The 18,256-nt window shown below is 27.8% G+C and overlaps 1 protein-coding gene across 1 annotated transcript; it reads right to left on the reverse strand.

Moving 5' to 3' along the window:
- Positions 1–2,126: 2,126 nt before the first annotated feature.
- On the reverse strand, positions 2,127–3,053 carry LOC118051679 (uncharacterized). The gene has a single exon (XM_035062408.2). It carries the CDS (start codon positions 2,812–2,814, stop codon positions 2,437–2,439), a length of 378 nt encoding a protein of 125 aa, XP_034918299.1. The 5' UTR covers positions 2,815–3,053; the 3' UTR covers positions 2,127–2,436.
- Between the last annotated feature and the right edge of the window lie 15,203 nt (positions 3,054–18,256).

The following is an 18,256-nucleotide window of genomic DNA, read 5'->3' on the forward strand; positions in this document are numbered from 1 at the left end:
CAAAATAATAATAATAAAAAAAATGAGATCAAGCATTATGGACCTGGTAAAATGAGGCCTAGTGCTTGGCCTACAAAAAAAGAGCATGCAATGCAAGGGGGCTTGCAAGTTTATTTTGGCAAACCATGCATCGTTTATAATTATCTAGAATCTAGCCATTGCGGTCGTCAGAAAAACAAGACTTCTTTCTTTTCAACCTAAAAATTTATTTTTAACCCTTTTTTGACAAAAAAAAAAAATACATAGAAAACACCATTGAAACCTTATTTAATCAATATATGGCTTAAAAAATGCAAAAAATCACCCTAGAATCCATAATCAACTCGTAACAAAAAATCTTTCAGAGCTCAAATATGTATTTTTATGTATTTTCAAGGTAAAAACACACTTAATCTTAACTTTCCTTATCATATAAAACCATTTGATATAAAAATTGATATTTTTAGCGGTCAAAATCGTCACCAACGATAACTTTCTTTCTCTGTGCTAAAATTTGGTGACCCCTCTTTCTTCTTCATAAAAAAAGAACTATAGTAAAAGAAAAGTGAAGTATGGTACCAAAATGTAATGTTTAAAAAATATAGAGATCAATTACCTAATAGCTTAGAACAATGAGTGACTAAAATAATTTTTTCAAACAAATTATAGAGTTGCCACCTATGTTACTCATGTTTTTCATTTAAGTTCATTTTCTTTCAATTCAACTCTCATTCCCAAAAGAACATGTGATTGTGCTCTAATTTGAGTTGAAAAAAAATTTAATTGTAAAAAAAAATAAAATTAAGAACCAAAATAAATTTTTTCAGAAATTTTTTTATTACAAAGTGAGAGGGTACGTGAGCAATAAAAGAAGCTACACTGAAAAGGCCACATGCTTTATATATTCTGTTAATTTGGATTATTATTGGCGATTTACTTTTTCATGTTCTGTTAAATTATTTATAGTCATGATTTATTTTGTGCCTGATTTAAAAAAAAAAAAAAAACTTTTACCATTCAGCTTAAAACAGATCAGGCACCTTTGTACATTTATATTTTTCTCTTTTCTTTTCTTCATTATTTATTCTCTTAATAACGTAATGAGATAATAAGGGTACTTGTAACTAAGCTAATAACTCTAGTTGCAATGAATTGGGTGTGACGTGTGCTCGTTTTCTTCTCTTGTAGTTTATCCATATTTAATGATTCCATCTAAATTAGTCTAAAATAAAATTATTAATTAGATGGCGGAATTTAGAGAGTACCAAACACATTTGTGACTTCCATCAAATATGTCGAAGAATCTTAATATTAATAAAAAATTGTTTACACAAATAAATTTATTAACGTGAAGACTAATTGGGTTATTGAAGTTAATAGAGTTAATTATGTGACCGATCAATTTATTTTTTAAAATAAATTGATTATGCTTTCATTTTCAAATTCAAACTATTTTCATCCCTGTCCTAATTAAAACAGTGATGACTAAGAATGATTATTTTTTATTTTATTTAGTTTTTATTAAAAAAATAACCAAATTGAATTTTTTTTATTAAAAAAAATCAAAACTGGTTCAAACCGACTGGTTTTAATTCGGTTTTTTAAATAAAAATTATTTAAACCGGTTTGACTCGGTTTTTTTTTCCGGTGTTTTCCGGTTTGGTTTGGTTTTTTCAGTTTTAGACTTATAAAACCAAAATCGAACTGAACCGGTTAATTTTTTTTAAAATTTTAGTTGATTTAATTAGTGTTTTTTTTATATAATTTGATTTTATAATTGTTTTTTATTTTTCTTGATTTAATTAATTTTTTAGTTTTTTTTTGCTATCTTCTAGTAATGACAATGACTCAAAAGTGAAGTGTCACTAATTTGTGTTACCATCAGCTTTAGATTTCGTAGATTTTTTCACTCTTATCTTAGTAAAATCAATTTACATAAAATTGAGAAGGAATTATATAACTCCACCATCAAATTTAGTTACTATTAATACGAAGATATAATTTTTGTAATTGTAATGAATTTAATCTCGATAGAAGGCAAAACTAACTGTGAAATTAAAAGTAAAAGATGAGCTTAAATAGCCTAAGAATCGACCATGTCAACGAGTAGCTATCAGACATTCGAAAAAAACACAAGGACAACGGACTTAGCTTGCAGCACAAAGTATATATAATATTATTTACCACACCAATCGATTCTTACTCACAACAATCCAAATGCAAACATCTGTTTCTATATGCTCTTTCCTATATACAAAATTCACACACCAATTTTATTTTTTTAAAATAAAAGAATACAGGTAAGAAAATAAAAATCTAACATCCCTGTTCTACAATGAACTGATGAAACAATCCCAGAACTGAACAAAAACACAGGTCCCATCAAGTTAATTGGCATCGGAAAACCTCTCATAAAACACAGGTCCCATCACCAAATTCAGGGGTTACCACAAAGAATCATGGAGAAATCGATTTGAAGCTATTTAAACCTTGGAAATACTTGAGCTCCAAGGAAATCTGCCTCTCAATCTGAAGTTGGCGACGGAAATTTTCAATAAACATTTCAGCTCTCTTATCAATATCATCTTCTGATTGATTGCTGATGGTTCTATGTAGCCCCTTTGAAGAACCCGAGTCTTCTGATTCTTGATCATCAATATCTTCACAGCCCCTTAACCCTGGTCTGTCATTAAAGCTAAGCTGGTGTCTCCTCGAGGATGCAGCACCAATCATAGAAGCCAGACGCCAACGACTCATATCAAGATTCAGTATGATCTTTACCTTCTTGATTGCCCTCCTTAAGCTGCTAAGCAATGACCACTTGTCCCTGCCCATGTTATCGCGAGTTGCAGAAGTTATGATCACTAACAAAGAGATGTGTGTGTGTGTTTGCTAGGTTTTTAATGTGAGAATCGTGAGATTTAGCCTTTATATAGAGGATGGAGAAGTGGGGTCTAAGGAATATATAGAGTTGTGTGACAAGAGATTATTGTACAAATCATCAAGTATTAAGCAATATGAAGTTGCTAGGCAAGTTTTCAGAGAGAACAAGGCGTATGGAGATCAAAAACCGTGTTGCCATGATAGGCTGACTTGGAACATTAGAAGTTAGGAATATGACTGTGGTCAAAATCTTGAATGGTTCTAATATTAGTATGAGATTAATGATATGCAGAGGCAGCTGGATCCTGGACGCTTTGCATTCATCACGTCACGAAGGTGTTAAGCAATCCGATTTAGTGCACTAATAAAATTATAGTCAAAGAACATATTTATCCATTCCTTAATTATTAAGTCTACAAACAAAATATAAAATGAAAACATGAAATATTTTCATTTTTATCACAAATTTTGGCTCATTATTTAATTCAAACGTATGTGTCCTTTTCCATCAAATCATCACATGCATATTTTAGAGTAGAAATTTCAGCAGGAAAAAAAAATCTAAACCATGTATTTCTTCTATGATTTAGATTAAACACAAATCTTATATTTTCCACTAATATAATCTCTTTTAACTACAAGATCTAATTCAAATTAAATAAAAAACAATAGACGGGAAAAACAACGGATCTAGGCCATGAAGGTTTATTGGTAACATTTGATTGATGAGGGACTTGAATGAAGAAAAAGGTTTTGTATGGGGACTCAATTAAGAATTGTGTTGATGGTCGGGGATGAATTCATCCTTCCCCTAAAGTTAACTAATTTACCTAGTAGATTTGTGATGTGACCATGAAAGAACCATAGTTTTAAAACGTGGTATGGGGTAAGGCATGAATTATGGGGTGGAATGACTGGCAAATTTTTTTTTTTAAATAATCAAAATAATATTATTTAATAAAAAATAACTGTTTTTAAAGTCAAAGGATTCATGTCACGGTTAGCCATGTTATTGGGTCAATTTAGATTTCAATTGGGTCAACTGAGTTTTTTTTTAACCTAATTATACCAAAGTTTCAAATAAATTAGGTTTTGAATTAACCGATCAATGTAGGTTTTAAAATAATGATAAAAACAAAGAATCTTAGCCTATTTTTGCTTCTAATCTATATACGCGCGCGCGGATAATACTAATGAAATGATTGTAGCGTTTAAGAGAAAAGGGGAAAAAGGAGGGCGGGGAAGCTGTGTCGTGGGTTCATGCGACATCCTCGATAAAGTATTTACGTGAAGAGGTTTCTTTAATCTTTTTTAAAAGCTTCCCAACTCGTCTAGAAAACTCAGTTGAGTCACTCAAAAATCAAATGTGGAAAGGGAAAGGAGGGGAAGGATAACGTGGTTGCTGTGCTCACAAAGGATCCCTTCCAAGTTCCAGGCGCTGCGCAGGTTAAGCTGGAGAAGGTAGTTTAAGATCCGCATAAAACTGCAGCCGTCTCAAAAATTATAATAAAAGATGACTTCATTGTTGAACTGTAAATTAAAGAACAAATTTCGGGGATCAGGCTGCTGGAATGAATTTAAATGATTAATAATCCGTTTATTTGGACCTTTAATTTGGAACTAATCTACGAGGTTTGAGAAATGACGGCTAAACGCTTTTGACCCAATCGTCTTAAGTAAATTAGCGGAATTGCCTGCCATTTGTATTTGAAAAATTCGCAGAAGCTGCAGGGTTCATGGTTAATCAACTTGCCCGCCAAGGCACTGGTTGCCCAGTAAGCTCTGGTGGGGTCTGAGAAGATGAAAAATTTATCATGGAAAGTGCTTGAAAAACACCCAAGTGTTCAATTTAATGCAGAAAACCCAGCATAATTAATACAATTAATTATGTTAGGGTTGACGTTCATAAGCAGCATGGTTAGAGCATGCAAAACGTGCACTGCAACACTTGCAAAATAGTGCGGCTCCCCTGAATTCAAAAGAGGTTCTGTACGAGGTAAAAAGCTTCAGAAGTCCAGAGCAATGGGCATACGGTAATTCAAGGTATTTATATGACCTTGTCAGCTCATCTTAATTACTGGAATAATCATTGGTACAGAAAGGAATGCCTGATTTACATATGTTATGTGTTTGCACTGTAGACTATTTACTAGAAAAGGTAGTGTCAACCTTGTATAAAAATATAAAAAATATATGGTTATCATAAAAATATTGTGTGTATGAGCAGTACAATGACATGTTATGACTCATTGAAACGTTTTGTGAAAATATAGATTGAGATATGTGTTGGTGTCTTGAGATAAATTTTTATTATATTATACTATAATTATACCTATTTTGATTTTCTGAATTAAATTTTAATTTTGATTATAAATTACATGATTACGAAGTTCGCATCATATATGCAATACCTTTTCAAATATCTAAGGAGAAGATAACCCTTAGTAATCCTTCAATCAAAAATTCAAAAAGCAAATAATCAGATCAATTGGTTAATTTTTTTTTTCACCTTGTTATTCATGTTATTATTAAAATAAAATAAAGAAGGAAATCATGGCTATGACTCAAAATACAAAAAAAAAAACTTGAAAAATGATTACAAAATTATGATGAATAACAAAAATTTAAAAATCCCTTGTTTGATGTTCAACTTTTATATATTTTATATAAAGACAACTAGATAGTGCTAGTGATAAACCTAAATTTAACGAGTCAAAACGCCCCTGAAAACAACCTCACTTAGGCTTAGCCAAGAAAATAACCCAACCTCCTACAACCTTTATTAGGCTCAGCCAAGCGAAGGACCCAATCTCCCTTGGGCTTAGTTAAGGAAATGGTCCATCATATTTTTATCGATATTAATGTTATATAAGAGATAATGTCTAAAAGTCTTCTACGGGTTCACCATATTTCAATCAATATTAATACATATGTCAAGTATATTTTCCATCAACATTAATACATATGTCAAAGATATTTTTCCTCGTGAAAAATATCAGGGCAATATTACGCTTTACCTCCTTTTCTCCATAAAGAAACTCGTGGTTATAAATAGATCATGAATTATTCAACCAAGAAAAGTTTGGAATCTCCATTCTTTACTGTATATTTATTTTTAGAGTATCTCTTTGTAATATTATTGTAATTTTTTTTTTAAAAAAACCCATTGATTTAATTATCAGAGAGTCCTTAAATTCATCAAAAGAGACCTTGTGCAGGTATCGAGCACTCGCCTCTAGCCACTTTAGCTTGGGAAAAGGGATTAAATTTTCAGAACCAAGAGATTAACAAATTATCCAAGACCATAAGCCTTGCCTCCAAGCTACTTAGGTTTTTTAGAACATATCATTGGTCATGTTTGTGGGAAACTAATCAAATAGCCTTTAGTTTCATTCTAATGATATTTTCAAGTCATTCTATGGCACACAACCATGACACACTAAGGCTACAACACTTGATGAATTTATGTGTTACCTTGAGCATTTTTGCCTATTTGAACTTCCAATGACTTATCACCAAGTGCAACTCGTCACCTGGGCTGTGTTGGTTGCTTAGGGAAAAAATCAAGCTTGACCTATCTTTGGGAGTCCTTTGGTGCGCAGAGCCCGTGACTAAGAAAGAAATTGGTTTGCGCTTGAATTGATGAGGTCTCAAAGAGGGAAGTAGGGCTCTTATTGAAATGAAACGCTTTCCCTCCCTTAAAAGGCGATCAGCTTTCCACCTCAACAAATTTTGGCACCTACGACATCCTCATCCTTGGAAGGGATTGACTAAGGGTCTCTCTAGTGCAATAACACCACTCTTCAAGGAATGGATCAAAAGGGCTTCCTAGAGTCCAACAAATCACCTTAAGATATATATTCCTTGATAGGAAGTAAATTTATTTTTTAATTAAAATAATTGTCTCTCTGAAATATATTTTCTATCTACATATCTTTAATAAGGGCTTTTGGACTCTTCCATAATCTTCTTGGAAGGGGTTCTCTCTAGCACGATTGTACAATCTCATTAAAAGAAGTTCTTCCTAGTATGGTTGCATAATCTTCTTGGAAGGGTTTTTTCTAGTGTGATAACTCTACCCTTCATGATGGCTTGAGATGGACAACCTCAACAAAGCAACAAGACCCTCGTTTTATGCTTAAGTATATACCACCATGGCTAACTAGAACTCAAAGAACTAACACAACTCTCCAAATAGGCTTTAAGATCTTATGCTATCTTCAGGGAAGATCTCGAATCTCCTGTTTTTAGGTTTGATCTCTCTCCAGTAAGGGGTCTCACGCCCCATGTCCTCTTCAAGGAGGCTAGACTATCCACTCTTAAAAAATGCAATAACTCTTCAAAGAAGGAACTTGGTTTTCCTGGTACAGTAACATCACCCTTCTTGGATTTCCCCTAACAACTTAGAAATTGTCTATGTACATGCCTTTCCTCTATGAGTTTCTCCACTTATTAAAATGTTTTTTCTCTCTCTCTTTTAAGTATGGGTTCCCCATGTTGCTACCCAATTTTTGATCCATGTTTTGATAAATTTTTAGAAAAAATCCAAACATCATCCACTTTTAATATAGTCGTTTTTTTTTCAGCGTTCTAAAAAATTTTTTAATCAAGGGTCTTTCGAACGCGTTCACTTTTCACGCGTCATTTTTAAATCATTGATTTTCCTCATCAAGTCGATGTTGATATTACTCATTTTCAAAAAATACAAAAATTGAAATCAAATTTACGAAAAAAATTGAGGGATCAAATTTCACAAACAACTTTTGCCTATAAAATACTGGTCTTACTCACATAAAAAAGGGGGCAATTTTAAATTTAAGGAGAAACACAAAAAACCCTAAACCTAAACCTCTACCTAAAAAAACACTAGCCCCCCCTCCTTTGCTTAGCCAAACAGCCCCCCCTCTATTTTTCCATCAATATCACTAATGTTGTTCCTTCTTCCCTTGGCTAAAGTCCACAACAATTTTTTGTTCCTATGATTTTCTCCACCTGGCCGGATAAATGACAAGCAACAAGATTTTTTCTCATTAAAATTATCTAGGAAATATATGCAGCATCTCCTCTTCAGTAAAAAGACTTAGAGCCTATCACAGACGACGGCCGAGCTCCTACACCACAGAACCGGTCACCCTGTCTCCAATCTTATTACGGCGGCGCCCCACAGATGCAGCCACCGCATATTTATTCTATAGTAGCTCCGACTTCTGTAATACTCCGCCTCCGACAGCGCGCCAGCTGAAGAAGAAAGTGCAGATCAAAATAAAATCAACTGTGTTGTGCGTTTTCTGTAATTGCAGGTAACGGTGGTCCTCACGGCAAGGAGACCTTTTGAAGCTATCAACTGAGATACAAAAAATTGATATTATTGAATTTAAAGGTTGAGGTTGTGTTCTATCTAGAATACTAATAGTGTTTGTCTGTCATTGTAGTAATTTTTTATTTTCAAATTATTTTCGCTTAAAACAACAATAAATTTATGTTTTAAAGTATTTTTTTTTTAAATAATTTTGGTGTTTAAAAATAAAAAACCTAAAAAAATATAATCTTAATATATTTTTAATAAAAAAATACTTTTAAAAAATATCATATATCACAATATTAAATATACAATTACATATTGTTTAGTAGTGTGGCCAACCGCACAGTTGGCTTCACTACCAAATGGGCATTTAATCTTGTAACAAGTGTTTATATATATATATATATATATATATATGTTCTTGTATTCATTTAATGTTATATTCCATCTTTTAATGGCTGTCAAATATTTTGGGCGGCATGAGATTTCTTGGGCTATTAAACTTATTTGAGGCTAATATCATGTAAAATATAACAATTGAGTTTGGATTCCTTCTACAAATCGTAAATCTTATGGTGAATAGTTAATTCTCAAATTTATATATTATTTATTCAATATGAGATGTGTTTATTTAACTATAAATTATTACTAACCCTTGAATTATTATTAAAAATAAAATAAAAACTAACTAACTAATATATATATATATATATATAAACTAATGTTTTTTATTGTTTCCTTATTTGAAATAAAAACCTTTGTAAAAAGTATTATTATTTTATTTTACCAGAAATGAGCTTTAATAACCCAACATAGGTCTTAATTAAAGATGCTCTCAAACACGTTAATCATCAAAACAACAAGGTTGGGCTATCGGTTCTTGTAGCCCATTTGGACCGAGCTTGATTTTATGTTAAGGAGCCCAGCCCGTCAAGTTTGGGCTAAGCCTATGATGGGTTTTAAGGAGGTCATGTTTAGCTTGACATGCATCATCTGGGCTTTTAAGAGGTTTTTAAGATTTGTTTGGCAAATATGCCCCATTACAAATTTCAAGCATTGTATTTTTTTTGTTTTGCCTAAATACAGTTTTAGTTTAAATTAAATAAAATTTAATTTTGTAAAAGATCATCTTCTATTTAATTTTAAGTTCTTCATATTTTTTTACCCTCTAATATTTAATATTTAATATTTAAAATTATGACCTACATATGAATGCTTTTTAGATATTAAATAAATCATTTTTCTTCATAAAAACAACAAAAATATTTCTTTCAATAATACTATTTTATTTCAAATTGCATATGCAATGCACTCCATTGAAAATTTCAAGCCTTGTATTTCCTTTATTCTTTTGTGTGCTTTTCCAAATATGACCTTAGTATAAATTAAATAGTTTTTTAAATTCTTGAAAGATCATCTTGCAATTATTTTTTAGATCCCCATATTTTTTTACCCTCTTATATTTAATATTTGAAATTATGATTTACACACGCGAGACACTTTTTTAGTATTAAATAAATCAGTTTTCCTTCTATTATAGTTTTCAGACTCGGCCTCAGGTGGCTGGCTGGTCTAAAGCTCGGGTTCCTGAGTTTTGACTGGTCACTGGGTTAGCCGGAGTCAATTTTTAAAAAAAAAATTAAAAAGATATCATTTTAGGTAAAAATAAAAGTCAACGGGTTACAACCAAGTTTTTGACCGGGTTTTGCTTTGTCAAATTGGTCACCGAGTTACACCAGGTTTTTATTTAACCTATTTTTGCATTTTTGCTGAGTCCTAGGTCGACCCACCAGGCCGGGCCGGGTTTCAAAACTATGCTTTCACAAAAAAAATAAAAAATTTTCTTTTAAAAATAAAATCTTATTTTAAATTTCATATGGCCAAGTTTCTCAAAAATAAATTATATTTGCATAATTTAGCATACTAAAAAATAACAAAAATAGTCTTTTTTTTATGCATATTGGATTTAATAACTAGTTTAATAAAGTTATGAGAACTTGACCTGCATTTCAAAAATACCATAAACTTATTTTGTTTCTTTTAATATACGAGATTATGAGTTTATATTTCAAATGTATTTCTGATATTGAATAAAAAGACAATTTGTTTTTATTTTTTTTGTTTTGAATCTAAAATGAATAGATTTCACCTATAAAGTTATGTTTCACTTTACAAGGGTGGACTAACTTTAACTATTAAATAGACCAATGATTAAAAAACATAATAATACTTTAATTTATGTGAGACAAATAATCAATAAGATGTGCTATGAATGATAACGTTCTTTTTTATATATAATCAATTCTCTTATCTAGCTTTATTCTAAAATTAGGTGGAGTTTTTTTTATTATAAAAATACTAGGTGCAATTTTTATATTTTTTTACTGATAAAAAACAAAATTTCTTGTTTTTTTTTAATCACAAAGATCCAGATTCAGAAGAATATTTATTGTGACACTACACACATACAATATTTTATTTTAAAAATAAATTAATTCAGACCACACGTTTACTTATCTCATTTATTTAGCTAGAATCCATCATTCATGACGTTGAGTATTGGTTTCAAAACTCCTTGTCAGTTTTTTTCCTATTTTGTTTAGGCTCCAAAATCATTACATTTAGTTTTCCAAGAAATCATTTTTTATTACTTTACTTACGATCTTTTTCATTTTTTATTACTTCGAAATTATTATTATTATTATTATTATTATTATATCATGAACGTTTATGGAAAAGGAGGCAAAAGGACCTTTTGAAAACCATGATGAGAAATAAGACTTTACTAGTTAGATTAACCGCACGATGTAGTGAGTCAATTTTTTTTATATAAAAAATATCAAAAAAAGTAAGATCTAAAAATATTATGTCTTTTTGTAAAGTTATATTCAATAATCTTGGGTTTTGCTATAACGTTCTGATCTAAGAGTAATATTTATAATATTAATAATAATATTAAACTTACATGATCCAAGTTTAAATGGGTTTGACTGCAATATCAAACCCAATAGCCTTGGATGGGGGTCTGGCTGCAAGGTTGTGTCATAAAAATCTGATAATTAAATATATTAAGTAAAAAGAAAAAAAAAACATAGAAAAAAAAAAACCAACATGAAGAAAAAAAAAAAAATCTGAACTAACTGGATTAACCCTTCAAAGCAGGTTAACCCATCAAACATTGAATTCGTGTCGTGAAAGTTTGATAACTAAATAGAAAAAAAAATTGACGGGTTAATCCAGAATTAACTAGGCTAACTTTTAAGTCCGAGATTCGTGTCATGAAATTTTGATAACTAAATAGAAAAAAATTTAAACATTAATAAACTAAAATAAACAAAAACAATTAATTAAAAAGAAAAAAAAAAAAAAAAACAAAAGGCACCGGTTTTCACTATGGACTGCACTATGCAGTCCATAGTCAATGGCATAAAAAAGGCAACAAAGCAAAAAAAACAAAAAAAAAAAGAATAACTGGGTTAAAAGAAAAAAAAAAACCTATAGGAAGAAAAAAACTAATGAAGAAAAAAAAATCTATATTAATTGGGTAACCCGTCAAACCTGAGATCTATGTCATGAAAGTCTGATAACTAAATAGAAAGAATTTTAATATTAACAAACTAAATTAAAAAAATTTAGTTAAAAAGGGAAAAACAAAGAAGAAAAAACCTATACGGAGAAAAAAACTAATGAAAAAAAAGAAAAAAAATCTGAATTAACTAGGCTAACCTGTCAAACATGAGATCTATGTCATGAAAGTCTTATAACTAAATAGAAAAAAATTTAACATAAACAAACCAAATTAAAAAACAAATTAAAAAGTAAAAAAAAAAAAAAAAACAAAATGCATTGGCCTTTTTACTGTGGACTGCACTGTGCAGTCCAGAGTCAAAGATATAAAAATGGAAAAAAAAGAAAAAGAAAAAAAAAACTAAAGACATTAGTTGATAACTAAATAGAAATTTTTTTTAATATTAATGAACTAAATTAAAAAAAATATTAATTAAAAAGAAAAAGAAAAGAAAAGAAAAAAAAAAGCTATAAGAAGAAAAAACTAATGAAGAAAAAGGAAAAAAAAAATTAAATTAACTGGTTTAACTCTTTAAATCAGGTTAACTCATCAAACCTAGGATTCACGTCATGAAAGTTTGATAACTAAATAGATAAAAAAATTGACGGGTTAACCCAGAATTAACTCAGTTAACTTGTGAAACCAAGTTAACCCGTCAATCGCGGGATAAGTGTCATGAAAGTATGATAACTAAATGGAAAGAAATTTAACATTAACAAACTAAATTAAACGAAACAAATTAATTAAAAATAATAAAAAAAAACTTTGGGTTACCTTGTCAAACCAGGTTAACTCGTTAAACCCGAGATTTGTATTATGAAAATCTGATAACTAAACAAAAAAAAATTTAGTATTAACAAAAGAAAAAAAAAATAGATGGGTTAACCCGTAAAACCAATTTAAGTCATAAAACCTGAGATATGTGTCATGAAAATTTGATAACTAAATAGAACGAAATTTAATATTAACAAACCAAACTAAACAAAAAATATTAATTAAAAAGAAAAAAAGCAAAAAAAAAAAAACTCTAGATTAACTCATCAAACCAAGTTAACCCGTTAAACTCGGGATCCGTATCATGAAAATCTAATAACTAAATAAAAAATAAATTAACATTAACAAAAGAAAAAAAAAACAAAAAAAAAAAATGAACGGGTTTGCCCATAATTAACTTAGTTAATCCGTGAAACCTGAGATATGTGTCATGAAAGTCTGATAATTAAATAGAACGAAATTTAACATTAACAAACTAAAGTAAACAAAAAAATTACTTAAAAGAAAAAAAGCAAAAAAAAATCTCGGTTAACTCGCGAAATCAAATTAACTTGTTAAATTTAGGATCAGTGTTTTGAAAGTTTGATAATTAAATAAAAAAAATTAACATCAATAAACTACATTAAAAAAAATTATTAAAGGAAAAAAAAAATAAAGAAAAAAGGAAAAAAAACTGAAAGGCATAGGAAAAAAAAACAATAAAAAACAAAAAAAAAAAACAGATTTTTAAGAGAAAGATAGCTCAAAAAACAAGAAAAAAAAATAGAGAGTGACAGTTACTCAGCCTTTCACTATGAATTGCTATAGTGAAAGGCTGAATAATTTTAGTATATTTCTAATGTACCTGGTCTTAAGACTCATGAACGAAGTAAATTTTTTTCCTAATATATAAACCTTGTTGAGAAATCAAACCATGGACTCTTTTTTTATTTATTAATTTTTGAAATATTCTTTAATATAAAATAAACTATCCACACTCCACCAAATACTAATTACCCCTTCGCATATTTTAAGTTTTAGCTTTGTCCTTTAAACAACAAGAGCAAATTTCTTTTTTTTTAAATGCTAACAGATGTTCATTTTGCATCATTAATTATAAGGCCCATATTTGAATAATTTAATTGAAATTAAAATAAAATAAGAATAAAATATGATTGGTCCAAAAAAAACTCTTAGATTACTCAATTTTCTCCCTTATCTTATCACAAACCAAACGAATTTTTACAACTAATTGAAAAAGATAAAAAATAATTATTTTTTCAAAATTAATAATTTTAAACACAAATTCCTTAAACAAAAAAGCTGATATTTTTTGTATAATTTTACGCATGTTCTAATTTCTTAATAAAATCTTTAATCTTATATATATGTGTGTGTGTGAATCTTCATCGAAACCTTAAACTTTTTAGTTCTTTTGTTGCTTCTTTATTTTAATTTTATTACCTAGTCAGTTATGGTTAACACAAATTAATTTTTTAATATCTTTTGTTGTTGTCTTAATGTAAATAAACTATTAAATTTTTTAATTTTTTATTTTAATTAACTCAGTTAATATGGTTCACAAAAGATTGTGAAGTTAATATTTGATAGATTTGAAAATAAAAAGCACTCATTGACAAATTTTTAGAAGTACCTAATTAAAAATCTATATAAAAAATAATTGATTGGAAAGAAAATTAATAGTTCGTGCACCAAAAATATCATTAACTTGAAAATAAAAGAACTCAGAATGTAATCATTTAAAATTTATATGGAAAAATAATTAAGCTTATTACATGGTGCAATTGTTTTTTTTATTAATGAAGATATATTGATTTTGCACTCACCAAATTAAAGTTCTGGATCCACACTTAGATAGTTGGACCTGTTCTTTGATTATTTAAGGTTAATGTTAACTCAAATATTAGAATATAATATTAAGGACAATAATCTAAATTTGAGAGTTTTATAGAGTTTAATTTGTTATTCAAATCATTGATAAGATACATTATTTTTTAAAAAATAAATTTAAAATTTGAGCTTTTGGGACGAGTTATAATAATCGTTGTAAGATCACCCAAAACTTTAAAAATTTGATACAATCTCTCTTTCATTTCAGTTATATATAGAATAACTATTAAAAAAATTATTGTGAAAAAAAGATTTCATTAAGGTTGTGTTCCCCATACTTGGCTTCATGCCAAATCGATCCAAAGTTAATTTTAATGAGAAAAAACTATGTGGATGTTAGTTTTTTTTTTTTTTTTTAATGAAAAAAAATCTCAAATTTAAATTGAAAACTTTATGCATATCTTTAATAAAATTAATCGATAATTATATATATATATATATATATCAATAATTATTAAAATTATTATTGATAATAACCAAAAATTAAACTAGAATACTAGAGATAAATGCATATAAAAAAACATAATCTTCCACAACATGGTGCCATTTAATATTATTTATTTAATTACATGTCAATACTTTTTTTTCTTATAAACAATTTAAAATAAAACCAAAACAAAATATTTTTTAGCATAATTCCTCTTGTTCTCATAATAATTGTTTTTTAATTAAGTTTATAATTTAATTATACAATAACAAAAATAAAATGTGAAGGAAAGTGATTAGATAAAATTTAAGAAACATAAAATAAATATATCATGAAAGGCTGTAAAAAAACATTTATTGATATTAGAGAAATATTTTATAATTCTATTAGAAAAAAAAGTAAACATTGAATTATACTTTATTAAATAATATTTCAAATATATATTTAATTGATTTATTTAAATGAATTTGAATAAAAATACTTGAAGACCTTGTTTGAGTTAAAATTAAAAGAAATGTGTCAAGATGATGTGGTTTCACTTTATTTCATCTAAATATTGTTATGATTACATTTTGGATGGAGACAAATTAGCATAATTAATTCATGAAATCAGTTACTTGAGTGATAAATTTGTTTGGGTTTAATAATTAATTTTTAGAATTTATCTCTCATTTAATTACACGAAACTAAATTAAATATTCAGCAAAAAATGATAAAATTAAGTTAAAGATAAAAAAATATATAACTTAATTGAATTTATATTTAAATTAAAAAGAAAAAAATTAAAAAATTAAAAAAATCATCTTAACTCTTGAAATGAAAAGGCCTTGCATATAGGCTTAACCTATATACTTGGTTTTTTTTTTTTTTTTTTTTTTTTTATATTTTCTTTTACTTGGCTTGAGGGATCAAACAAAGTATCATATTCGTTTTTCTAAAGAAAATAAAATAAAATAAGCAAAAAATACATTGTTTGTAAGCTCAATTTAGTTTCTGATCCCTAGAGAATTGTCAAAAAAAAAAAAAAATCAAGTTAGGTTTTTTGAACTCAAAATGCTATTTTTTTAATATTTTTTCATCTAAAAATACCATCATAACTTAAACAAACCAATCTTTCACTTAAAAACATCTAATCGATAAAAAAAAAAAACATAAAATTAATTTGGTAAAATATTAATAAATAAATCATCTCAACTCTTGAAACAGATTGTAGAGAAAATATATTAAACTATAACTAAAAAGGCTCAGTCTTTTATTGTGGACTGCACAGTGCAGTCCACAGTAAAAGCTGAGCTGTCCTCTTTTTTTTTTTTTTGTTTTTTTTTTTTGCCTTTTGCTCTTTTTTTTTAAAGTTTTTTTTTCTTTGTTTTTTTTAATGGATATTTTTTTAAAAAAAAATTTGTTAATGTTAAATTTTTTTGTATCTCAAACTTTTATAACACGCATTCCATGTTTAATAGGTTAACCCGAATTTTTTTTTTTTTATGATTTTTCTTTTTAATTAATTTTTTTGTTTAATTAATTATGGGTTAACCTGGTTTTATAGGTTAACCAAATTAATTATGGGTTAACCCGTCAATTTGTTTTTCTATGTAGTTATCAAAGTTTCATTACGCGAATTCCAGGTTTGACGGGTTAACTTGGTTTGAGGGTTAACCTAATTAATTCAGATTTTTTTTTACTTTTTGCTTTTCTTTTTCTTCATTATTTTATTTGTTTTTTTAATGGATATTTTTTTTAAAAAAACTTTTGTTAATGTTAAATTTTTTTCTATCTCAAACTTTTATAACATGCATTCCAGGTTTAACGGGTTAACTCAAAATTTTTTTTTTTTCTGTTTTTTCTTTTTAATTAATTTTTTCATTTCCATATTAAAACACTGATTCCTTAGGCTTTTTTTTATTATTATTTTTTTATTTCTAAGTTGTCTTAGTTTTTTTAGCTGTTTTTTTTATATTTTTTGGGATTTATTTTTTGCTTCTTCCTTTGTTTTTTTTTTTTAACAAAATTTTTTTGTTTAATTTAGTTTATTAATGTTTAATTTTTTTATTTAGTTATTAGACTTTCATGACACGTTTACCGAATTTAACGGGTTAACTTGGTTTGACATGTTAAAATAGAATTTGTTTTTTGCTTTTTATTCTTTTTAATTAATTTTTTTCATTTAGTTTAGTTTGTTAATGCTAAATTTTTTTCTATTTAGTTATTAGACTTTCATGACACATATCCCGATTTTCACGGGTGAACCCAGTTAATTCTGGGTTGACCAGTCAATTTTTATTATTATTATTTTCATAAATATTTTTGTTTAATTTAGCTTGTTAATGTTAATTTTTTTTATTTAGTTATCAAACTTTCATGACACAGATCCTGAGTTTAACAGGTTAACATGGTTTGACGAGTTAACCCGTATTTTTTTTCTTTTTAATTAATTAATTTTTGTTTAGTTTAGTTTCTTAATGTTCATTTTTTTTTATTTAGTTACTAGACATTTATGACACGGATCCTGGGTTTAACGAGATAACTTGGTTTGACAAGTTAACCTGAAATGTTTTTTGCTTTTTGTTTCTTTTTAATTATTTTTTTTTGTTTAGTTTAGTTTGTTAATGTGAATTTTTTTTATTTAGTTTTTTTTCTTCTTAGAGGGTTTTTTTTTATTTTTTCTTTTTAATTAATTTTTTTAATTAATTTAGTTTATTAATATTAAATTTTTTTCTAAGTAGTTTTCGGCTGATGTCTTTAGTTTTTTTTTGTTTTTTTTGTTGTTTTAGTTATCAAACTTTCATTACACGGATTCTGGGTTTGAAATGTTAACCTGGTTTGACGAGTTAGTCTAGTTAATTCTGTGTTAACCCATTAATTTATTTATTTTTTTTAATTATCAAACTTTTATTATGCGAATTCAAGGTATGATGGGTTAACCTGGTTTGAAGGGTTAACCCAATTAATTCATATTTTTTTTTTCTTTTTTCTCATTAGTTTTTTTTTTCCTAATGGTTTTTTTTAACTAATCTATTTAATTATCACACTTTTATGACACGACCTTGCAGTCAGACCCACGTCCAATGCTATTGGATCTAGTATTGTAGTCCAGACACTTTTATACTAAGGGTTAACTCAAGTTTAATGTTATTATTAATATTATAAACATTATTATTAGATTAGGCGATGCAACCAAAACTGAGACTCTTGGGTATAACTTTACAAAAAACCTAACACTTTTAGATCTTGACTATTTTTGAAATGCAAAAAATAATTGACCCACAATATCGCGCGGGCATGTAACTAGTATATATATATAGGGGAGCAGGGGTTGAATATAAAATTAATTTTAGTATTAAAGAGAATTTTGTTCTTTAGAATGAAGAAAAACTTATAATTAGTACAGGGGCTTCCGTGTATTCCAATTCCGTGCCTCTTGAATTTCCCGCAA

This window comes from Populus alba, chromosome 18, assembly GCF_005239225.2.
Source record: "Populus alba chromosome 18, ASM523922v2, whole genome shotgun sequence".
NCBI classification, from domain to species: Eukaryota; Viridiplantae; Streptophyta; class Magnoliopsida; order Malpighiales; family Salicaceae; genus Populus; species Populus alba.